The 25,676-nt window shown below is 42.2% G+C and overlaps 1 protein-coding gene and 1 long non-coding RNA gene across 2 annotated transcripts; one reads left to right on the forward strand and one right to left on the reverse strand.

Moving 5' to 3' along the window:
* The first annotated feature begins 6,158 nt into the window (after nucleotides 1-6,158).
* On the forward strand, nucleotides 6,159-19,177 carry LOC110526991 (uncharacterized). Its single transcript, XM_021608165.3, has 11 exons — nucleotides 6,159-6,415; nucleotides 8,341-8,701; nucleotides 8,993-9,109; nucleotides 9,459-9,700; nucleotides 9,891-10,056; nucleotides 10,182-10,284; nucleotides 10,427-10,502; nucleotides 11,766-11,891; nucleotides 12,104-12,271; nucleotides 12,772-12,829; nucleotides 18,039-19,177. Exons 1-11 carry the CDS (start codon nucleotides 6,315-6,317, stop codon nucleotides 18,135-18,137), a joined length of 1,617 nt encoding a protein of 538 aa, XP_021463840.3. The 5' UTR covers nucleotides 6,159-6,314; the 3' UTR covers nucleotides 18,138-19,177.
* LOC149985616 (uncharacterized) lies at nucleotides 17,514-25,266 on the reverse strand. Its single transcript, XR_016496579.1, has 3 exons — nucleotides 25,068-25,266; nucleotides 21,100-21,330; nucleotides 17,514-19,864 (listed from the first exon to the last, which is right to left on the reverse strand). It is a non-coding gene; the product is annotated as an uncharacterized LOC149985616 (long non-coding RNA).
* Nucleotides 25,267-25,676: the final 410 nt, after the last annotated feature.

Here is a 25,676-nt window from a genome sequence, read left to right on the forward strand (position 1 = left end):
AGGTGGTTGTTCTCCTAGATTATCTTGTTGGCCTTCCTGTGACATTGTGTGCTGTAGGTTTCATGGAGGGCAGGTAGTTTGCCCCCGGTGATGCGTTGTGCAGACCGCACCACCCTGGAGAGCCCTGCGGTTGTGGGCATTTCAATTGCCTTACCAAGCGGTGATACAGCCCGACAGGATGCTCTCAATTGTGCATCTGTAAAAGTTTGTGAGGGTAAAAGTTTGTGCTTCCTGCCATCCAGGACCTCTATACCATGCGGCATCAGAGGAAGGCCCTAAAAATTGTCAAAGACTCCATCCACCCAAGTCCTAGACGGTTCTCTCTGCTACTGCACAGCAAGTGGTACCTATGCACCAAGTCTGGAACCAACAAGACCCTGAACAGCTTCTACCACCAAGCCATAAGACTGCTAAATAGTTAGTTAAATAATTAACCAAATAGCTAGCCGGACTGCATTGACCCTTTTAGCACAAACTGTTTTGACTCATCACATACTTTGCTGCTACTATTTATTATCTATCTTGTTGCCTAGTCACTTTAGTCCTAGTTATATATCTACCTCAATTACCTCGTACCCCTGCACATCGACTCGGTACTGGTAACCCGTGTATATAGCCAAGTTATCTTCAAATAATATTTTTGCAGGAATCTCCTTGCGAATCATTTTGCCGAAGATTGTATCTCCGCAAGGTTTGGCAACCTGAGCTTTTGCTATCTCATTCTGTAGTTTGATACCGGAGCTTCGGAGGAATCGTCAAAATCACAAAGCTGATTGTGGGATACTGAAGCCAACGGCTAACCGCTGCGCCACAGTTGTGATGAAAACTGTTTAAAAAACGACCAGCAGATGCCACTAAAGTGCATTGTGAACCTATAATAAAGCTCAGAGTAATGAACCATTTTTCAAAACTTGAAAATAGGACCGTGCCTCAGGACTACTTGGCTGGACTCCTGACTGTCCCCTCTGTTGTTGTGCTGCTGATGTAAAAAGGGCTTTATAAATTGACTGAGGTGTTCTCTCATCTTTGTGTTATCTCCTCAAAGTTAGTTAGACGTTGGCCCCATAGAGATATCAAACGAAATTGACCACAGTCAGTGTGCATTCCGAGACAAACAAACACCCATGTGTTAGTGGGCATTACTTGAAATGAAACTTCAACCCTCAAATATGAAATGCAATCGATTCCTTAAATCTCCAACATTCTTGTTTTGGAAAATACTGACTTCATGTTTTAAGTTATCCTACTTACACTTTTTAGTACATTTTGGGACTATGTTATGTTTCTGACTACTACCAATGCTACGTTTTCAAGTTGGCTAGATCCAAGTTGGCTAGACTTCAAATTGGGAAATTGTTGAGTTGAATGAATGTTAGTTGAATTTGAAAAACAATGACTTTGCAACAACTAGCTGGGTTGAGCACACAGAGTTAAGTTTGCAGAGACCCGCAATGTAAAATACAGTGTTGGCTATGTGTCTCATTATTACCCAGTGTACCTTTACAACTAAAACATTTATTTCAGAGGCTGAAGAATGATTCATTAAACAAATCAAATATCAAATCAAAATCAAATTTATTTATATAGCCCTTCGTACATCAGCTGATATCTCAAAGTGTTGTACAGAAACCCAGTCGAAAACCCCAAACAGCAAGCAATGCAGTCATCATCATGCCAGGTAGTCCTGAGGCATGGTCCTAGGGCTCAGGTCCTCCGAGAGAGAGAAAGAGAGAATTAGAGAGGGCATACTTAAATTCACACAGGACACCAGATAAGACAGGAGAAGTACTCCAGATATAACAAACTGACCCTAGCCCCCCGACACATAAACTACTGCAGCATAAATACTGGAGGCTGAGACAGGAGGGGTCAGGAGACACTGTGGCCCCATCCGATGATACCCCCGGACAGGGCCAAACAGAAACAGGAAGAGGATTAGTTCTAACCATGAGTGAAATTGTTTTACCTGTTTATCTGATCTGTGGCTAGTCAAATTTAATAGACTAAGAACAACATTATTAACATACTCGTCTCAACCAAAATCAAATAAAAATGTCATTTGTAAATGTCTAAATAATTTCAGACTGGGAGCTATACTGAGAGGAACAGAGCCTCCCACCATCTAAGCCCCAATGCTCCAGGCTAGTGGGTGGCCGAGTGGTACACAGCCCATCAGCAAGGACCTTTGGTGAGGGAAGAGAGCCAGCAGTCACTTAGTTAATACCGAGTCTCCTAGGTAAAAGCACTCTGCAGACCCTACAAAACCCCATTGTCCTGCCAAAAGAATAGGTCAGCTCTGGAGACCGGGTTAACTCTTTGGCATAGACATGTCTCCCTGTCACTAACAAGAGGATTGTGAGTATGTGTGTATGTGTGTGTGTCTGCCTCTGATGCCGTTGTGGCAGATAGTGTTGTGTTGTTGCGGAGGCTACATTGAGGACAACACTCCTCGGTATCAGACGGATGCAGCTAGTGCAGCACTGGACTGGCCTGAGGCTGCAGGGGAAACTTGCTGCTCTGGACTGTGCTGACCACTCTGTCTCTCATTCCATGTAACAGAATGCTGCCATTGGCGAGGGCATTCTAACCTTTACTGTTAAGGCGAGGCTGAAAGTCCTACCAACAAAACATGACCTAGCACTCTGGTACCCTACAAACCATGACCCATTTTGTATTCTACAAGAGTCAAATGTCACAGAGTCTGTTGCCCATGTTGTGAATGGTTGCTGTTCATACAAGGATTTATACATTGCAAGACATTACCGCCTTGTCGATATGATAGCCAGCGAGGTTAGACAGGTCGTCTCACCAACAGCACGCATCCATAAACATTATTGTGTAAGAGGAAGCCGGTTTGATGTTGATGATGATGTGTTTTCCTGTGTGCCAAATACGCCAGATGTTATTGTTGTGGAGGGAAGCGAGAGGGAGGTTCTCATTTTGAATGGGGGCTGCTCATTTGACGGCTACATGGAGCAGGCCTTTGCCGACAAACTTCTAAAATACCAGTATCCTTGAGTGTTCATGCATACAGGGATCTTTAAAATGTTTGGATCCTTTTGAATGTACATTTGATTGGTGGATTCAAATAAAGTAAAGTATTTATAATGTGCAAGCGAGGTCGTGTGTACCGAGAAGATGGGAGTCTACTGTCCTCATAAACACACATCAATGGTGACCTTTGCCTCTGTTTTATCTCTTCTCTCACTGTTCCTCCACCTTCCTGCTGACAGAGTCTAGTCAGTCCCACTGATTCCCAAATTCACATATTGAAAACATAAAACATAAAATATTGCATTCTTTACTAGATAGTGTATGTTGCTATCTAAATCACAATAAGAAAATACAGTATTAGTCAAGTGAGTGTAATAGCACACAAATATGCCAATGAGCATTTACACAGCTATACTATCTGAAGAGAGTCTAAGGTCAAAGGTTGTGTTGATCCTCCTTTGACTGTGGGGGAAGTTGTAGGGGACCTAGTTTTCAAGATAAGTGGTACAGTAGAAAAAGAATGGGCAGGTCCATATGCATCGTTTGGTGTACTGTTTGTCCGTGTCCAATAGTGGGGGCAAACGCTACATTGAAATTCATGGAACTAGTACCACAGAATATGACTTTTTTTGTGTGTTTTTTTTTTACATTGCTCATAACTTCATAATACATTTGAACAGTATAAGACAAATAATCCTTTACGTAATGGCATTTGAGAAAATGTTTGAAACAATATTCCGAAAGGATTTAAAGGGTGAAAATATAAGTTATTTAACATAAATACCTTTTCATTTTAGACTTAAAGGGATTCTCGGGTACTTTTGTATACTTTTTAGCCAGTAGTTTTGAAAGTAGCTTTCACGAGAGAAAAGGTCTCTCTCTCTCTCTCTCTCTCTCTCTCTGCTGTGGTTGCATCTTGCTAGCTGTCACTCATATGGCGAGGGACTGAAGCTCATTGGCTGAACTCGAATTGCTAGGGGGCTGGCCAACGTGGGAGAAAATGAAAGGAAAATCGACAGAGAGAAAGAGAGGGTGAGGGTGGATGCAGGGATCATATCTCTCTCTCTTTCTCTTTGTTTCTCTCCCTTTCTCTCGGAAGGAGAGTTGTGTGGGAAGCACAACCAGGTTCCCCAATAGTCTTTCCAGGAACAACAGTGGTTGGCCTGCCAAGAGCGCCATCATCAGATAGACAGGGAGCTGTGCTGAATGGAACAGAGCCTCCCAGCCATCTAAATCTAAGCTATCTAGGGTGGTGGTTGGCTGTGGGGGAAGAGGGACAGCTTGCCCATGCTCAGTGTTTTAGTTCATGCCCAGTCTCCTAGTTAAAAGCACTCTGCAGACCCTAGAAAACCCCAATTGTCTTGCCAAAAGAATAGGCCAGCTCTGGATACCGGTTAACTATTTGGCAGAGACATGCCTCCTTTTCACTAACAAAGGGATTAGGGGTTAAATCTGGTGTGTGTGTTTTGGTTTTCTGTCCTTGTGGGGACCAGAAGTACTCACAAGGAGATTGAAATAAGGACAATAAGATTTTGATTGGGAATCAATTGTTAGGTCCCCACAAGGATAGTAAAACAAACTTGTGTGTGTTTATTTGTGTAGATGGGAGTGGGTATACTGTCTGTGAGAGATACAGAGATCTACTGTGCTCATAAATCAATGGATGATCTTTGACCCTGTTTTTTTTTTATCTCTTCCCTCACTGTTCCTCCCCCTTTCCCACTGATTCACATATTGAGAACGTCAAATATTACAGTATTTACTAGATAGTATGTTGCTGACTTAATCACACTGAGTGTAATAGAGTCATGAAATTACGAAGATAAAATGATAACAAGGTCTTATTGTTGTACATTCCGCCATGAGATGACTTGCTCACACCTTTTTTACACCAGTGTATTTTTAAGCATTTCACTTACCCTTGTTTGGAGTTTCACTGTTTACTCATAGGAGCATCGCTGTCACTCATGAGAATGCAGGTATCAATAATTCAATGTACATTTCCATTGGCATTTGACCAGATTGAGGTGTGTGTTAAAAGGCCATGGAAGCAACGTGTGCCAGAATGGTTCGGGATGGAGACAAGGAAGACATTTGTGGAGTGGTTGAAAAATGAGTTTTAACGACTCTAACCTAAGTGTATGTAAACTTCCCGACTTCAGCTGTACCTGCTATTGAGGGCTCACTGCTTTTAAAGTACTGACGATTGAAGTTGAAGATTTAAACATTACTGTATCTATTGATTTGAAGACTGGACTGTTACTGTTAAGAGGCTCATTCAGATGAGCGGACAGAACTTGAGGAACACGAGGAGCGGCGATGAGAGGAGCAGGCAGGCTACCAGAGTTCCCCCATCCCTTAAAACATTTTCTTTCCTTTTCTGGAGTCGATTCCACCCTAACCCCTTTAATGGGTGGCCTACATCATTTTTTGATACAATTCCAATCTACTTACTAAAGAAATCTTGACTCCTTGTGTTACTGTGATTCCAAACTGGTCACAAGAACTCAAACCTTCTACTATTGAGCGTCCTGGTGCTCCAAACCTCCACCAGGTGGTGTAGTCAGGTTTTTATGACAATAGTACAGAAATATGCCAATGAGTGAGCTATACAGCTATACTATCTGAAGTAAGTCAAAGGATGTGTTGATCCTCCATTGACTGTGGGGGAAGTTGTAGGGGACATCTTCATACTAGTTTAGAACTCAGTGGTGGAGGAACCTTCTACCTTCTATTTCCCGACCAACTAGGATCTGCCTGTTTAGAAAGCCAGTGCTCTCTCGCTCTGAAACACACACACACACACACACACACACACACACACACACACACACACACACACACACACACACACACATTTTCCCATCTCTATCCAGGCCTGACCGGCCAGTCTCATCTCTGATCCCCCTAGTGTCTTTATTGACTGACTACCCAAGCCCCCAGATCATTGTTCCCTAGATAAACTGTAAGTCTAAATCTATCCCCTTAGAGCGTCTGATTAGTAGCACGTCACAGACCTGGAGGTTTAATCCAGATCTTGGACTAGAATAGAGCCAAGGGGAGGGAGGGGCCAGGGCTGGAGGCAGGTTGGATTTGAAGGCTGAGTGCCACCAGGCATGTACCCCAGGCTAATCCCGCCTTAAATAGCCCCAGGTAGGGATCTAGGGCAGCGCAGTTAACACCATGGGAGCTCTCTGAGCTGGCACACTGTCCAACACACTCCTGGACGTGCCACACACACAGGAGGAGCAGGGAGAGGACTTTTCAGAACTTATCTAGAGTGGATCCTTGGACTATAGCTGAAAAGTCTTTGGTCCAGGATGAACTTTGCCGCCCAGTTCATCTACGCCAACTACGCCGGTGATGGATCGCCCAGGAGAGTGGGATTCAACGACAGTGAGAATGACCCCTTCTGGCAGAGGTGGGACACTACAGATTCATCCTCCACCCAGTTTACCCTACTAGACACAGAGGGATTCCCTACCTCAGCACCCCCCCCCCCCCCTCACCCCGAGGAGCCCCCAAAGCCTCCAGCTGTAGTGACTCCTGTAGTGATTCCTGCTGATCCCCATCCTTCTCCACCTGAACCAGCCTCTCCACCCCATCGAGCCTCCCCTGCTCCTGCTCTCCCCTGGTCCACAGTACCTGGCGCCACAATGGAAGCTTAAAGTGTAGTTAAATTCTACCAGCTGGTTTGAATCATACCATGCAGTCTATCCATTTCAGCAGTGAATATTGTGAGCAAAATGTATAACACGGTCATAACCATGACATTAAGTCACAACAGCTGACATTAGTTGTCATAACCTGTCATAATATGGTGATAACACTGTCATGACCCATATATTTACACCTGTTGTGACATCTATCTACCACCATAGTTGTTTTATGGCTGGTTATGACACCTACATAAGAGTGTAAAAACCCACAAAACCGACTACAAAACCGACTACAAAACCGACTACAAGGCAAAACATTCCAAAACACCATAGCCTAAAGTACATGTCAACAGTATGTTTGTTATGTGTGTGTGTATGTATATCTTCATTTATTTTATTTTATTGACCATATTAAATTAACATTTTAATTGTGCACACGTTAATGTCAGACATGCACCTACCCTAATGCTCTGTTGATGATGACTGGAATGAATGCAGGATAAGATTTCAGGAGCAGGACAAGACACCATCTCTGTACGTGATTGGCCTATCTGGCTTATATGATTATGATGGTCATAATGCTTCTTGACAGTGTCATAAAGTGTATTTTCTTAGTCCAAGTAAAGTGACACAGGATGTTCATAATGCTTCTTGAAAGTGTTATAAAGTGTGTTTTCTACAAGTTATTTAAAATAGGATGAAAAAAACCATGACTGTAAAGAATTGATTACAACAAAAACAAAGGATTTAAGAAACAAACTTTCAAACGAAAATCTACTTCTTGGCAGGGAAAAAGTAATTGGAATTAAATGTGAGTTTCGACACTTATGTAGGCGAATCCTTCCAACCATTCCCTAACCTTAGAGACCTGTGTGTGTGTGTGTGTGTGTGTGTGTGTGTGTGTGTGTGTGTGTGTGTGTGTGTGTGTGTGTGTGTGTGTGTGTGTGTGTGTGTGTGTGTGTGAGAGAGAGCGGGTGTGCGTGCTTGAATGTGTGTGGTTAATAGGCCAAAACTCTGGTAATCATAAGGGACACCCTGGTGTACCTGGTCATGGAAGGATCTGTGTAGATGATCTTCTAGTGTACAAAGAACAAGGTCACTGCCATCCCTCCCAGATAATGTAAAGCAGTGGCTTATTCCCACGTGTTCTCACACACACGTACAAACCTTACTCCCAAAACCTCCCCAAACCCAGTCTATCAGAAGGCAAGGTGAACCGATTACCATATTATTTCCTATTCAATTCTTTCAGAAACAGAAATGATAAGGGTTAGGGCTCAATTTGGAATTTAGAAATTCTCTCCTCCTGCTCACTCTCGTCACTCTACACTATTAGAAAAAAAGGTGCTATCTAGAACCTAAAAGGGTTCTTTGGCTGATCCCATAGTAGAATCCTTTGAAGAACCCATTTTGGTTCCAGGTAGAACCCTTGTGGCTTCCATCTGGGACCTTTTCCACAGAGGGTTCTAGATGGAACCAAAAAATGGTCATACCTGGAACCAAAAAGGGTTATCCTACGGGGATAGCCGAAGAACCCATTTGGAAACCCTTTTTTTCTGAGAGAGTGCAGCCCATTGCTAAGAGTGTTGACCTGAAATGCATGTGTATAACGGTAAGAGCTTAATCCAACACTACAGAAGCCCAACCACTACTCTTCAAGCCCTGTTTCTCTCCCTCTCTCCACCAGCGAGGAGCAGCGTCTTGGGCCAACTAAACAGGGCTGCTCCACCTCCTCCAAGAGTACCTGCAACAAGGACGCCCCCGTCTGTAACGGGGTTGCGGGCTGGCGGCCCACTCTCATCCACCCAGAGCGCCTGAAGGACTTTGGTATTGAGGAGGAGGAGTGCCTCAATGGGGAAGTCAAAACGTTTGAGACCAAGGTGGTGGGCGCCCCTGAGATCCAGCTAATGGACCCACCCAAGACTAACAAGAAGAGAGGCAGCGAGTGCAAAGCAGTCCCACCACCCAAGCCTGAGTACCTCCGCTTCGAGGACATCAGTGCTGCAGCCTTCAAAATCCAGTCAGCGATGCAGAAGACCCCTTGTACGGTATGCCCGCTCCAGTTCAGAGCCTTCTGTACACCCTTGGAAATAAGGTACTACCTATAACCATAAAGGGATCTTTGGAAGTCCCCAGCCTGTAGGAGTCTAGGAGAACCAATTTGTATCCAGGTAAAACCTTTTTACCAAAGGGTTCTTAAAAATTGTTATTTTGTGGAGGGACGGTCAAATAACCTTTTTATTCTAGGTAGTAGTTTGTTTTCTAAAAGTAAATACTTTAGATGATGGCTCCTGCTTCATGCAGAAGCTTATTCGCATTCTGCTTCTTTGTGTTCCCAGTACTCCAGACTGTCCAAACAGTATGGCATGGAGATCTTCCTAAAGAAGGAGCTCCTCCACTACACAGGCTCCGTAAAGGAGAGAGGCGTTTTATACCTACTCACCTCCCTCAACCAGGTATGAATCCCAATGCATTTCCCAAATCATCCCAGCTGGGGAACAGCTCATTTATCATAACAAGTAACCAACAAGCTAACAAGTAGCTAACACATAGGGTTGCATAATTCCTGGAACTTTCAATAAATTACCTGTTTTTCTCAAAATCCCAGTTGGAGGAGTCCCGGAATCGGGAGGGAATAAGCAGGAAATCCGGAATTTTCAAACTTCCAATTTCTGAAAAACCGGGGAATTTATTGAAGGTTCCAGGAATTCTGCAACCCTGCTAACAAGAAGCCAACAAGAAGCTAACAAGCAAAATAAATAATAATCACTTGATCAGTTAGCTAACTCCTATCCCTCTCCACAGGAGCAGCAGAAGAAGGGGGTGATCGTAGCTAAAGACTGTAGCTTCTCCATGGCCGTGGCTCACCATGCGGTGGAGTTGAGGATCCCAGTGTTTGTCATCATGCCAGCCAGCTGTGCCCAGCCCCACCTCAGGGTGTACCGAGACTACGGCGCCATGGTCATCTCCTATGGTAGTACCGCCAGGGACTCCCTGAACCACGCCCGCCACCTGGCCAAGGAGAACGGATACCTCTGCCTGGAAGAGTACGTCACCTTGGAGATAGACTGCTTTGGTGGTTACCCCACATAGATGGGTGCCAGTCCCATAGCTCTCCTTTGTCTCAAAACATGTACTGTACAGTGGGGACAATGTGGCCCTGGTACATGGACATATGGTTATATTGTATCTCTCTCTGTCTTTCTATTTTCTCTCTTCCTCTTCTATCTCTCTCAGGGATGACAGTGCTGTGTACTTAGCAGGGCTGGGCACAGTAGGCATGGAGATTTATGAGCAGGTGCCCAAACTAGATGCAGTCATTGTGCCCACAGGTGGGCAGTGTAGTCTACTGGTCAGCACAGCAGCAGCCATCAAACACCTCAACTCACGCATCACTGTCATAGTAAGTGTTTTCTCCCTCTCAATATTTGTTTAGTGTACTTTTGTCACAGTGAGTAAGATGTAGCCATGCTCTCCAAAATCTTTCAAAATAATATTGGGATTCATGTACCATGTTCTCTTTGACAGGGAGTTGAACCAGAAGGATTCCCGCTGCTACTACAGTCCCTCAAAACAGGCAGCCCAGTGGCTAGTGAACTTTACAACGTCCCCAACGGGAAGCTTTATGGAGGTACTGTGCCCTTGTACCCCTGTAGGCTATCTGAACCCAAACCTACTCCCTGTGATATGGTCTTTCTTTTTCTTAAATAGATATCAATTGTCGTGGCACAACTCCCTGAACCTAACGCCTACATCCTGCTCTCTATCCCCAGATCTATTTGAGCACTCACTGGGGACCCACACCTTCCAGCTGGCTAAGAAATATGTGGACAAAGTCATTACTGTCAGGTACTACATCTCTATGGAAGGGGCGGGTATCTCTCGCCACACATTTGCCATAGTCATAGTTTTCTACATATATGGACATAGACGTCCCTCAGTTCCCCAGGGCCCTGAGTGTTTCCAGGACTCTAAATTGGTAGCACTAATGCGCCCAACTTTAAAAAGGTTAGAAGCACCAAAGTATTTGGGAACACCAGAATAGTGATTAGGCCCATATGAATCCTATCTTGGAGGAGCTATCTAAGATCCTAAGATCCTTTCCTTTCTTTCAGGGCCATCTTACTGGGCAAGTTACCAGGTTGTTAGCCAGCTAGGTAACATGGGTTAGCGGCCCGCTTGGCAGGGTTTATGAAATTATCAAATGTGACCTGAGAATCTGCAGTAGACAAGGGAAAAAATGTAGCTCCTGTCATGTTTGAACGGTTTGGGCCAGAGACGAGCAGTTATATGCGTTACAAAGGTTCTCACAGGTGGGGTGCAAAGGGAAGTGAACACTGCCGCTACCTCGCTCTCCAATCAAGGTGCTTGAACTGAGGTGCAAACAGAGTGTTCAAAAGCAAAAATGTGTCTCTGCCTTATTAGCCTTTTACAGATAGAAAAGAAGGAAGCTTTTGTATATTTCTACATGGTCTCTAATGGGTTCAGGGACTAATCTCAATGGGAATAAAACTAAAAAAAATTGATTAGTTGCAATAATCCAACCAATAGCCGGTCATTTTTAAATATTTAAAAGTCTCCTTTATTTTTGTCTGTAAGACCTAGAAAAAATATAAGGGCCGATGTTGGTTAAACTTCTAGTAATAAACAAGCACTTAAGAGTAGCTGAATTTCCTCTCACTCTCACAGATGAGGTGAAATAAAACAATCTATTGACTTTGCTCGCTGCAATATGATACAAATGTAACAACAGCCAGAGCGTAGTGGACAAGAAACACAAATGTAACAACTTTTAAAAAATATATATATTTAACCTTTATTTAACTAGGCAAGTCAGTTAAGAACAAATTCTTATTTACAATGACGGCCTAACTTAGCTTGTTGCGCCTAACGACACAAATATAATTTTGCCATTCAATGTATTATCTGGGAAAATATGTTTCCAGACCCACTTCCAGCTCATACAGCTAAATATTTAGGAGCATATGGGAGCAAGATGGTCTCAAATTAGAGCCCAGAGTGCAGTAGAGTGTTTTGACAATATTATTGTCCTTTAGCACTGTTGTTGTTCTCTCTCTCTGAGACTCCCTGACCTCTATCTATTCTCCTCAGAGAAGAGGACTCTCTGGTAGCCATGCTGAGGTTTCAGGAGTTTGAACGCTCCACAGTGGACACAGAGGGAGCCCTGGGACTAGCGGCCATCTTGGCTGGGAAACTACCAGAGCTAAAGGGCAAAAGGTGGGTTTACACACTGTCAGGGTGTTTTTACTGTCCTGAAACACAGGAGTGAATCCTAAGACTTTGCCTCCCATTGACATACTATAAATGCATGACTTAATGAAAATTGGACTTAAGTGGAAACTAGGATTCACACCATAGTGTCCAAAATGTAACCTGTTGATATTCCGATGAACTGATTCTGCATCTATCTATTTGTCTGCCCGCTGCAGGGTAGCTGTGGTGGTTAGCAGTGCTAACATGGAGTTGGACCTGATCAGACAGTGTGTTGACCGCGCCCTGGTTCTGGATGACCGCGTCAGCAAGTTTACAGTGCAGCTGGGGGACTTTCCGGGGGACATGGCCAAGCTACTGGACATGCTGGCAAGAGAGGACATCAAGTGAGCTAAACACTAACAAAATAACAGATAGTTATGACCTATACTGTACATTTGAATATAAATACCCTATTGTATAAGAGGTTGATTACTCTCTATTTATCTGAAACACACACACACGTCACACATATCAGTGTGTGGTCATACAGACTGACAATAACAACAAATTCAACAAATTCCTGATATCTGTGCTACATATGGATGGAGATGAGTGTGTATAGTTAGATTATGGTGCGCATATTTAGACAACTCTCTCTTAGTGACAGTAATGCCACTGTGACCAATCTGTCCATGTGACCCTGTTCCCCCACATCCAATCACGTCAGAATAAGCCACAGGACAGGGGTAGGCTTTAACTGGCAGGATGATCAGTCTGGACATACAAATCCTCTAACACAAAGAACAATGTGAATTTAGTCTGCTCCTCTCTTCCTTCTCATCCACTGTTTCTTTCTCTTGTTCTTTTCATCCTCCATCTCACTATCTCTTTTTCTCTCTCTCAGGCTGTTGGATATTTGCCACCGGAGACACAGTGACAAAGGCGATCTCTTCAAGGCCCAGGTACGACAGCATTAGCCTTCATCCCACCTCCCTCACCTCTTCCCCCCGACATCCACTCAACTGTTTCTCCAATGACTGTATATATGAAGCGCTTCTCACACTGCCGTTGCAAATGAAACCCTGGCTCGTTGCCGCTGTGTTGGCAGTGCAGGGTGGTGTGAGATAAGTGGTGGATTCCGGGTACAGTGCTGCTAGACAATGTGTCAATATGTGATTGATTTGGAAGTGGTTTATGACTCAGAATTTCTGATTGAGCCGTTGCCTACTAATGTCATGCCTAATTTAAAGTTCTAGATGTGTGATGTCAACTGACTGTAAAGTTGGTAGCTGTAAAATAATTTATGTAAAGGTAAAGGTAGAATACTATGTTACCACAATGTAGCAGATTAAGGATAGTCATAGAATTCAGACAGACTGGAGCCAATTGGGATTTCAGGTGTTGAGTGTGTTGGGAGCGAGTTGGGTTGCAGGTTGACATATAGTCCAGTCACCTTTGTTCTAAGGGCAGCACAAATCTATTTATTGAACTCCATTGTTGGTTAAGGGCTTGTAAATGAGCATTTCACGGTAAGGTCTTCCCCTGTTTTATTCGGCGCATGTGACAAATAAAAATTGATTTGATTTATGTCATCAAAAAATGTATTTATAATTTATAAAGGTCATGTTAACTAACTGATATTATGTCATAGAATTTATAAGATCTCCTAAGCCTGTTACCTCAGACCTTATTTTTGGCATTTACCCCAAAAAACTATTCTTTCCCCATTTATTTTCCCTGTAGAAATGGTTGAAAGAACCAGAAGTAACTCATTTCGTTTTTTTAGGACTACAAGCTGGTGGGCTCTATTAACATTTGATGGGGAATATTTAAACAATGCTATGTAACCTAATGTCTAGAAGTAAAACAATATTCACAATTCTAAAGGTTGACCTAACTCTAAAGATATGGGTGGAGTTTAACAGATGCACAACTTTTGAAAACATGGCGCAGGTTAGAACTCAGAATCTTGTAAATAAAACTTTCATTTACATGTTGAATTGTTTTGAAATCATTATTGTGCTACAGTAGTCAGACAAATGTGACGGTATCTCTACGGTACAAATCATGTATATAGCCCTTCGTACATGAGCTGATATCTCAAAGTGCTGTACAGAAACCCAGCCTAAAACCCCAAACAGCAAGCAATGCAGGTGTAGAAGCACGGTGGCTAGGAAAAACTCCCTAGAAAGACCAAAACCTAGGAAGAAACCTAGAGAGGAACCAGGCTATGTGGGGTGGCCGGTCCTCTTCTGGCTGTGCCGGGTGGAGCTTATAACAGAACATGGCCAAGATGTTCAAATGTTCATAAATGACCAGCATGGACAAATAATAATATTCACAGGCAGAACAGTTGAAACTGGAGCAGCAGCACGGCCAGGTGGACTGGGGACAGCAAGGAGTCATCATGCCAGGTAGTCCTGAGGCATGGTCCTAGGGCTCAGGTCCTCCGAGAGAGAAAGAGTGAATTAGAGAGCATACTTAAATTCACACAGGACACCGGATAGGACAGGAGAACTACTCCAGATATAACAAACTGACCCTAGCCCCCCGACACATACACTACTGCAGCATAAATACTGGAGGCTGAGACAGGAGGGGTCAGGAGACACTGTGCCCCATCCGATGATACCCCTGGACAGGGCCAAACAGGAAGGATATAACCCCACCCACTTTGCCAAAGCACAGCCCCCACACCACTAGAGGGATATCTTCAACCACCAACTTACCATCCTGAGACAAGGCCGAGTATAGCCCATAAAGATCTCCGCCACGGCACAACCCAAGGGGGGGCGCCAACCCAGACAGGAAGATCACATCAGTGACTCAACCCACTCAAGTGACGCACCCCTCCTAGGGACGGCATGAAAGAGCACCAGTAAGCCAGTGACTCAGCCCCTGTAATAGGGTTAGAGGCAGAGAATCCCAGTGGAAAGAGGGGAACCGGCCAGGCAGAGACAGCAAGGGCGGTTCGTTGCTCCAGAGCCTTTCCGTTCACCTTCACACTCCTGGGCCAGACTATACTCAATCATATGACCCACTGAAGAGATGAGTCTTCAGTAAAGACTTAAAGGTTGAGACCGAGTTTGCGTCTCTCACTTGGGTAGGCAGACCATTCCATAAAAATTGAGCTCCATAGGAGAAAGCCCTCCAGCTGTTTGTTTAGAAATCCTAGAGGCAATTAGGAGGCCTGCGTCTTGTGACCGTAGCGTACGTGTAGGTATGTACGGCAGGACCAAATCAGAGAGATAGGTAGGAGCAAGCCCATGTAATGCTTTGTAGGTTAGCAGTAAAACCTTGAAATCAGCCCTTGCCTTGACAGGAAGCCAGTGTAGGGAGGCTAGCACTGGAGTAATATGATCAAATTTTGTGGTTCTAGTCAGGATTCTAGCAGCCGTATTTAGCACTAACTGAAGTTTATTTAGTGCTTTATCCGGGTAGCCGGAAAGTAGAGCATTGCAGTAGTCTAACCTAGAAGTAACAAAAGCATGGATTAATTTTTCTGCATCATTTTTGGACAGAAAGTTTCTGATTTTTGCAATGTTACTTAGATGGAAAAAAGCTGTCCTTGAAACAGTCTTGATATGTTCGTTAAAAGAGAGATCAGGGTCCAGAGTAACGCCAAGGTCCTTTATAGTTTTATTTGAGACGACTGTACAACCATTACGATTAATGGTCAGATTCAACAGAAGATCTCTTTGTTTCTAGGAACCAAGAACAAGCATCTCTGTTTTGTCCGAGTTTAAAAGCAGAAACTGGTCTCCTGACTTGAAGCAAACAATAAAATGTAGCAAACTAGTAACAACATGCTAAGCTAATCAGAGCAAGCTGGCTAGCTAAGCTAGCTAAGCTAAACCTCTTAGCTATTCATGTTGACTTAATAAATAGAGCTAATATATAAGAAAGTCAGCTAGCATTTGCTTCATTGAAATGTTAAAGGTGCCATATGTAACTTTTTTGGCAATCCGACCAAATTCACAAAGAAATGTGAGTTATAGATCTGTCATTCTCATTGAAAGCAAGTCCAAGAAGTGGTAGCTCTGTTCTATGTGCACTATTCCTATGCTTCCCGTTCTTAAGTTTAGTTTTTGCGTCTTTTACTTTTGGTTTTGTACACTAGCTTCAAACAGCGGAAAATACTATTTTCGTTTATGGAAAAGATTTAACAGCGGTTTACAATGATTCTCTACACCATACTTGCTTGTTTTAGGCGAACTAAATTAGGCGAACTAATTATATTTTTGCAACCAGGAAGAGCGATTTCTGCATCGGACATCTTTACATTGAAGAAGCTATATGAACAAAAATGTGGATGGACAGTGAAGCTGCAGCAACGTAAAATGCTAAGCTAAACGGAGCTAGTTGGCTAGCAGATAGCTATCTCTTACTAACGTTGAGTCATAGAATAGAGCTAGATTGCTAGGTCTCAAATATACCAGTAAGTCAACTCCCACTTAAAATATTTTCTTGAGTAAGCGAATTATATCAACTTAAAAATTGGAATGAACTGTTAGCTTCCCTGGAGGAAGAAATGTAAAATGCTACGCTAAACTGAACTAGCGGGCTAAGCAAATGTTAAATCATAAGTTAGAGCTAGCTAGCTGACTCTCAAATATGCCAGTAAATTAGAAAATTATATGGAGCAAAAAAAATTGGTAATATTAAGCCTAATAAATTAGAATACCTTGTTTAAATGCTGCTCCTGGGGCAGTAATATTAGTTTGGGTGAAGATAACTATAGGATATAATTCAGATAAGTCATGGCTGCCTCTAGGGCAGTAAATACTACTTTTTGTGCTTCAAGTCTGCCCTTAGGACACCAAGTGATCTTGACCCAAACTAACATTAATGCCCCTGGGTAAGCATTTAAACAGTGCATTCAAATGGCTGCCCTGGGGGCAGTTCAGACTTTTTAAAATTACCTTTTGTGCTTGAAGTCTGTCCTTATGGCCTATAAGTAGTTTGACCCAAACTAACATTTCTGCCCCAATGGCAGCATAAACTGTAACTTGCTAGCTATTTCTATTTTATGATTCAACATTAGCAGGAGATAGCTTAGCATTTTACGTTTCTGCCCCCAGGGAAGCATAACCGTCCATTCACATTTTTCAGTTTAAATGGCTTATTCAATTAAATATTTTGATTAAGTGTGATCTGATTAACTAGTATATTTGAGACCTAGCTAGTTATATTATATGACTCAACATTAGTAAGAGATAGCTAGCCAACTAGCACTGTTTAGCTTAGATATATTTACTCGGCTGCCCCCGGGGCAGCATACCTGTCCATACCCGTTTTTTAAAGGTTATATAGCTTATTCAATAAAGCAAATGTTAGCTGACTTACTATATATATTAGCTAGCGCTATCTATTTAAATCAGCATGAGTAGTTCAAAAGGTTAGCTAGCAAGCGTGCTCTGATTAGTTTAGCATGTTGCTGCTATCTTGCTACATTTTAGTATTTGCCTCAAGTCAGGAGACAAGTTGCATTTTATATATATTGTCACATTTGTCTGACTACTGTAATACAATAATGATTTCAAAATGTTACATGTAAATTAAAGTTTCATTTACAAGATTCTGAGTTCTAACCTGCGCTATACGGGCACAAGGCGAGACCCAAATGCAGACACAGGAGGCAGATGGTAGAGCTTCGATATTTATTATAACAAAGGGAGTAGGCAAAGGCAGGTGGGGGACAGGCGAGAGTTCAGAGTCAGGACAGGCAAAGGTCGAAACCAGGAGGATGAGAAACAAACAGACTGAGGAAAAATAGGAGCAAGGAAAAACGCTGGTTGAATTGGCAAACAAGACGAACTCGCGAGAGTTCAGGAAACAGGGATATATAATAAGCGACACCGGGAGGGGGTAGAAACAATCACAAGGACAGGTGAACCAGATCAGGGTGTGACACTAACCCATTGACCTTTTAGAAACCAATCAGATTATTTCTGCCCTTTGACATAATATGTAGTCAATTTATTTCTATCTGCTGTTGGCAGGACAGATGCTACAACCACATAGCAATGGTACGTTCTAAACATGTATGAGTGGGTCAATGTATAATTAGTTCAGACACTCCATTGTTTGTATACAGTTGATGGAGAGTCTGTGTATGTAGCACTATCAGTGAAAGATTATTAGGATTAAATCTGTATTGTGTGCCCACAGGTGGAGTGTGTAGTGGAGACCAGGGATAAGACACAGAGCACTCAGCTCCGCAGGATACTTTCTGAGCGCTACCCCACACTACACTGGCTGGACCGGTGATCAACACTTGTCATGGCTCTCAATCTGACCATCCACACACACACGTACAGTACCAGTCAAAAGTTTGGACACACCTACTCATTCAAGGATTTGTATTTATTTGTACTATTTTCTACATTGTAGAATAATAGTGAATACATCAAAACTATGAAATAACACATGGAATCATGTAGTAACCAAAAAAGTGTTGAATGCCAAGAGTGTGCAAAGCTGTCAAGGCAAAGGGTGTTTACTTAAATAAATCAAAATACATTTTTGATTTTTCAAACACTTTTTTGGTTACTACATGACTCCATAAGTGTTATTTCATAGTTTGTGTCTTCACTATTATTCTACAATGTAGAAAATAGTAAAAATAAAGAAAAACCCTTGAATGAATAGGTGTGTCCAAACTTTTGACTGGTACTGTATGTACGCACATGCACGTCACACCCACACTGAAACAGAAACTTTGTGAATATGTATCCAAACTAACACATAATACATGCATTGAAATCTTTTGCTGCAGAGAGATCAAATTAAATATGGGAATACATGGCATTTACTGCATATTCTGCTCTGATGAGAAAACAATACTTTCACCCAACACTTCTGTTATTAGGGAGCTCATGTGGTACTTTTAGGCCAGTATCACGGACACAGATTAAGCTCAGCTAGTCCTGGACTAAAAATCTATTTCAATGGAGATTCTCCATTGAGCATACTTTTTAGTCTGGAACTAGGCTTAATCTGTGCCTCAAACAGGCCCGTTGAGTGTGATAATGATTAACATTGACATTCCAGTGGGTCACGCCAGTGCATAAGCTACTGTCCGACAGTCTACTCATGGTTAGCCCCTAGTTAGGAGCTAGCGTTTTAATGTGGTTTCTCCTTACAAACCACTACTGTTCCATTGACAGAAATAATAACACATTAAGTATATAGTATTTTCAATACACATTGTTTTTGAATTGTTGTACATATCTATATAACAACAGGGGCAGTGTCAATCATCACAAATATGTTCTGGAAATAAAAGATGATGATAATGATGTATTCAACAATTTGTCTTCGTAATTTTTATATACAGCAAAGATGAGATAGGATCAGGTAAGGTCAGCCAATAGGATCAACTGCACAACACGTTATTCATAGCTGTGTTAGAGCATCTGCTTACCATCTACCCATCAATGAATTAGATTGTGGGAACTAAAGAAAGTCGGCCAACGGTTCCTTGTATAGAATCAGACCTGATCCTCTTACTCCCACTCCCTGTTGAGAGAGAGGATGAGAGAGAGAGATCTTGAAATTAAAGTTACCTCATAGTTCAGAAGATGACATCTCGTTGATTTAATGATTGGAGACAGCGCCAGAGGAGAGATGGGACGATTAAGACAGGCTAATTCCTAAATTCGTTAACAGAGAACATTCTGACCCCGCCGTGCTACTTTGGCCTGGTCAGTACTAAGAAACAGTTTTTCACACACGACAGTGTCCAGGGTTTACCTAGAAAGGTGCAACAAACAAAAAACATCCAGTCAGGTGGCAGTCCTGTGGGCGAAAACAGCTCGTTGATGAGAGGTCGAAGGAGAATGGTAAGAATCGTGCTAGCTAACAGGCGGGCCACAAATAGGCAAATAACGGCGCATTACAACAGTGGTGTGCAGAACGACATCTCGGAATGCAGAACTCGTCGGTCCTTGTCACAGATGGGCTGTTGCAGCTGATGAACACACCGGGTTCCACTCCTATCGGCGGAAAAACAAGAAGCCGTCAGGGATTTTAGAACTACTTCAGATAAGGTCTGTGTTTTGTGTAGGCTTACCCTGGCATGACATTTTGATAACCGTGCAAATCTCTCTTGGACAAGGTAACTTTTATCAATATGAACAGGTTCTGTAATTATCCCCCCTAAAATGAAATGCTAATTAGCCACGAATGTGGCTATCATACAGAACTACACATCCTGTTGCAAGCTCTGATGTCATCCCTAAAGGTACATTTCTCCATACAAACTCTTATTGGCAAGTAGCAAGTAGATTTTATAGCCTTTTTAGTTTCTCGTAAATAATTTATAGTGTACTTCTCATGTGTATTCATGTTTAGCATTTTTCAAATAACCTAGCTAGCTCCCTTGGCATTTTTTTATTACTATAATTGTTTTAATTACCCTCTGGCCTTTGTAGCGAACTAGCTAACCTTAGGTATCTCCGATCACAAGCAAGGATGGTTCTGTGCTATGTACCGGATTGTAACCACTACTCCGATAAGCACGCAAGTGCATTTTATTGTTTTCCGACCTCCGTAATTGAGAGGTGTCGCTGGAGCTGTGTGATAAGGTAAGCCCTGTTTACTAGCTGCTAACAAGCTATTATGGTTAGGTCAAATATCTGTGGGTAGCTAGGTACTTATCAAATCAAATGTATTTGTCACATACACATGGTTAGCAGATGTTAATGCGAGTGTAGCGAAATGCTTGTGCTTCTAGTTCCGATCATGCAGTAATATCTAACAAGTAATATGACCTAACAATTTCACAACAACTACCTTATACACACACAAGTGTAAAGGAATGAATACAAATATGTACATAAAAAATATATTAATAAGTGACATAGGCAAGATGCAGTTGATGGTATAGAGTACAGTATATGCATATGAGATGAGTAATGTAGGGTATGAAAATGTTATATAAAGTGGCTAGTGATACATTTAATTACATCAAGATGGCAAGATGCAGTAGATGGTATAGCATACAGTATATACATATGAGATGAGTAATGTAGGGTATGTAAACATTATATAAAGTGGCTAGTGATAAATTGATTACATCAATTTTTCCATTATTAAAGTGGCTGGAGTTGAGTCAGTATGTTGGCAGCAGCCACTCAATGTTAGTGATGGCTGTTTAACAGTCTGATGGCCTTGAGATAGAAGCTGTTTTTCAGTCTCTCGGTCCCCGCTTTGATGCCCCTGTACTGACCTCGCCTTCTGGATGATAGCAGGGTGAAGAGGCAGTGGCTCGGGTGGTTGTTGTCCTTGATGATCTTTTTGGCCTTCCTGTGACATCGGGTGGTGTAGGTGTCCTGGAGGGCAGGTAGTTTTCCCCCGGTGATGCGTTGTGCAGACCTCACTACCCTCTGGAGAGCCTTACGATTGTGGGCGGGTCAGTTGTCGTACCAGGCAGTGATACAGGATGCTCTAGATTGTGCATCTGTAAAAGTTTGAGAGTGTTTTTGGTGACAAGCCGAATTTCTTCAGCCTCCTGTACAACACATTACCTTCCTTACAAGTAAAAAGAAAAGCAGCATAGGAAAGCATAATGACTGTTGGGACCTTTTTATTGACAAGTCTTTAGTGAGGTAGCCAGCTAGGTAACATTAGCTCCCGGTTTGTGTAGTCATACTTTTTCACGTGGTGGCATGCTAGATAGTGTTGGCCCACCAGGGAAGGGATATTTTGTAAATATTAGCTAGTTAACGTTAACTCACCTTTTGTGCACAGACTTGCTAGCCAACGTTAGGCCGGCACCATGGCAAGGATAGTTGTTAGATAGCATGTTACCACACACAAATTCTGACTACACGAACGGTGAGCTAATGTTAACTAGCTAAATACTGCCTGGTGGGCTAACTAGTTAAGCACCTTGGTTGGCTAGTTAGCTACATTAGCTCAAGTTGGCTAGCCATCTCACAAAGGACTTGTGGGCTCAATGTTTTCCCCACACAACACACAGTGCATATGTTGTACATTACTTGACTTCAAATTACTTGTGAAGTCAGTTATACATGTCAGCAGGGATGGAAATTAAGCTAGCCCGAGACTAGTACTTTTCAGACTGGGCTAGTAGACAATGTGACAAACTAGCCTGACAGCAGTAAAAATAACCAGCATAGGCTATCATTATGACTGCTGTGACCTTTTAAGTTTGACAAGCCCTTTGTGAACAAGCCATCTAGTTAACGTTAGCTCACGGTTTGTGTAGTCATACTTTCTCACGTGGTGACATGCTAACTTACGTTAGCCCAGCAGGGCAGGGATTTAGCTAGTTAAATATTGCCTGGTGGGCTAGCTAGTTAGGCACATTGGTTGGCTACATTAGCTAACGTTGCATAGTATCTCACCGTGGTGTAGTCTGACTTTCCCGAAAGGCGAGAATGTGCCTGTTGTTAAGGGTTGCGTCAATCGAATATGGTATCAGATTAAATATGACATCGAGTCACCGATTGTATACTATGTACTTTTTATTAGCTAAGCAATAAGTGGTAAATGCAATTTTTGTATATACGGGTTCGCTGTAACACCATGCAGGGTAGAACAGAGAACTGATTTGTTCCTGACAAATGTATTATAATATATTCTGACAGAAGTAGTTCCTGCTTCTGAGCCGGTCTGTCACAGAGTAGAGACTGGGCGTGGTTTAAACTCACTCCGCCTATCGTTGATTGTTGGCGCCAGAGCTGGTCCCAGCCCCCTAGGTGCTTCAGCGGTCAGTCGTTGTAGTTGTGTAGAATATCTATGCGCCTATGCTCGATACAGTTATCACACACCTGGCTCCTGTTATCTAACAAAATACTGTTTGTTCTCGCAACACTACGTTCTGAATGTGCCCCCACAACTCATTGCACAGTTCCTGTCTTCATGTTATTCTGTATTTTTCCATCATGAGAAAGGCCCATGGCCCTGAAACTGTTAACAATGTCTCAAGTCAGCTATGTTGCATAACACATACACCCACACAAGCCAACAGCAAATAATATTCCATCACATATATGGTAATGGGCTATAGTGTATAACACAGAACCTCACACTGTTGTTAGCGATTAGCACTAACTAGCTAACGTTAAATATCCCCTAGCTAGCATGTCACATCCCGTGGTGTCTGGGTAAAAGTCTGACTACACAAACGATGAGCTAACGTACCTAGCTAGCTAAGCGTTAGCTAAATATCCACGCCCTGGTGGGCTAACATTAGCTAGCATGTCACCACATGGAAAAGTGACTACACAAACAGTGAGGTAACATTAACTAGCTGGCTAGCTAGCTCAGGACTTGTGGGCTCAATGTTTTCCCATAGAAAAAACAAATGGTTTTGTTCCACAAGTGCATCTGTACATGACTAATCAGATGACCTGTGAAGTCAGTTGTACAGTGCATTCGGAAAGTATTCAGACTTTTTCCATTTTGTTACATTACAACCTTATTCTAAAATTGATTAAATTGTTTTTTTCCCCTCATCAATCTACACATAATACCCCGTAATGGCAAAGCAAAAACAGGTTTGTTTAAATTTTGCAGACGATCCCCCTTATCACTGTCGGACCTTCTCAGTGAACTCACGGCTGAGGGTTTTAACTTACCTCTTGAGAATTAAAATCAGAAGTCCAGTAGTATAGCTAATCGCAATACATCCTCTTCTTGCAAATAGTATCCTAGACTATCCTAATCATCTAGTTGAGCATTCCAGATAATTCCTCCATCCCTGCCAAAATGTCCCATCCACATAGTAGGATTTTAGATGTGTAGATAGACCAAAGCCCAGTCTATTTTACCATTAATACAGTCAAGACTATTCATTAATATTTAACCTTTATTTAACTATGGGTTATGGTATTTTAATATACATTTTACCATTTTAGTAATCAATTTAACTTGCTAGTAAAATTAAAATATTTGTCTTTCAGATGGGCGGACTGGAAAACCAGTGACAACTTTCGGCTCTGCAGCTACCATTTTCCGGTGGGAAAGAGAAATTGACCTGTATTTACAAGAAAAGCTATCTATCTCATCCACCATGGCAGAAGAAGAAGATCCAGACTGTTGATTGGGAAACAAAAACAAATTATGAGCCATGAGGATTGGGTGTTGAGCGACCACTTGTCACATTGTCCAAGGTGGATGGAAATGGACATCCTGTGCCAGTGTGATCTGAATGCAAGCGTCCTGGTGTCCCTTTTATTTTATTCATTTAAATCTTTATTTAACTATTCAAGTCAGTTAAGAACAAATTCTTATTTACAATGTTGGCCTAACAAAAGGCCTCATGTGGAGACTGGGGCCAGGTGGAAAGCATGGCCAGCCGTAGAAAAATGCTTATTGAAATTCTCAATTATAGTGGATTTATCAGTGGTGACAGTATCAATCATATAGTGAGAAGGATACTACAAATCAGAATTGTGTGAATGCATGTAGCACTCCGAATAAATACTGTGCCTTTGAAGATCGACCTCTGGTCATGAAACTACAGTACAGGCTGGATGTCTAAACAAAGTCAATTCTTAAGATCAATAGATTTTTAGATTCATTCTCATCAATGACAACATTCTAGAACTGAGTTATCACTCATCTAAGTCTGGTATCCAGAGTAATCTGGTTAATGATTATATAATTGATTAAGTGGCTCTTTCCTTGTAGAATGTTGACAGCAGTATAGAACATATTGTATTGCTAAGATGCTCAAACTTAACTTAATAGCTACACTCACCGACACAGGATAAACTTTATCCCTTATACTGACCCTGACCAAACCAGTAAATTGCCCCTCACTATAGCTGCACTTCTTATCATGGCCAGACTTATAGTGGTCTTCGCCCCCCTTTTAATGCTTATGCTCATCCTTGAAAAATGACAAAAGTCGACATACTGTACAAACAATTATCTAGGCTGATGATTTGTTGATCTACTGCTCTACCTAGCTAGCTAGCTAAGGTGTAGTCAGTGGCTAGCTAAGACCGAGATGGGACGGAAGAAGTTTAACACTATTCAATACAGCATATGGATTCATCATGGATTAGGCACAGGTCTCTGATCACGCTGGTGAACAGTAGCTGAAAGTGTCGGATAGAGATGATGTGCAGGAGCTTCCTGCAGGAATTTGTAGTCTTGCTAAGGTCTTCTCTGTTGCTAATTAGCATTTCAACATTTTTTTGAGTACATATTGATAAAACTCACCTTGTCAGAGAGAATTGCACGGTTTGTCAAAAACGTCAAGCCTAGGTAAGCCAACACCAAACAAATACTTAGTTTGAAGTGTTTATAAAATTCACGATGTGAAAAATGAATGGTGAAAAAACGACTGGAACCATTTCTGTGTTTGACCGCTAGGTTTTATGGGTATAATGATGCGTCCACTGTGCCAGAGGGAAAGTGTTCAGACACATGCCACAGTTCTAGCTGGGCTACTAAAATGTTGCAGTGTGGGTTTCGTTTTTAAAGCTTGACAATGAATAACCATAAAACAAAACACCACGCAAAGGAGGAACATGTAGGTCTATTACAGCAACATTTGAGCAGTAGCCTAGGCTGGCTACTCAACTAGGACTACAAGATATTTTATGTGCACCCAACAGCGAAGCTGCATTCAACCACACAGGTTACCCATGTAATGCAAAAAAAACAAACATGTTTTAAGTGTAGGATAAATGTTACAACAGCCTAGCTACATTTTTGTTATTTGGAGTTATTAAATACTTGTTGATTTGGGTCACAGCTTATTATGCACATCTGCAAGCACAGCGGCAAAGGCTGGACAAATATCATTTCTCTCTCCTTTTGTTTTAA

The sequence above is a fragment of the Oncorhynchus mykiss genome, chromosome 1 (assembly GCF_057628025.1).
Source record: "Oncorhynchus mykiss isolate SJ-2025 chromosome 1, ASM5762802v1, whole genome shotgun sequence".
Classification (NCBI taxonomy): Eukaryota; Metazoa; Chordata; class Actinopteri; order Salmoniformes; family Salmonidae; genus Oncorhynchus; species Oncorhynchus mykiss.

What these genes read in the sequence shown, in the direction of transcription:
- LOC110526991 (XM_021608165.3), top strand. Translation starts at nt 6,315, where the DNA reads ATGAACTTTGCCGCCCAGTTCATCTACGCCAACTACGCCGGTGATGGA. An exon ending in CAACGGGAAGCTTTATGGAG is followed by an intron (nt 10,285 to 10,426) that starts GTACTGTGCCCT and finishes CTCTATCCCCAG; the next exon opens with ATCTATTTGAGCACTCACTG. An exon ending in GCGATCTCTTCAAGGCCCAG is followed by an intron (nt 12,830 to 18,038) that starts GTACGACAGCAT and finishes GTGTGCCCACAG; the next exon opens with GTGGAGTGTGTAGTGGAGAC.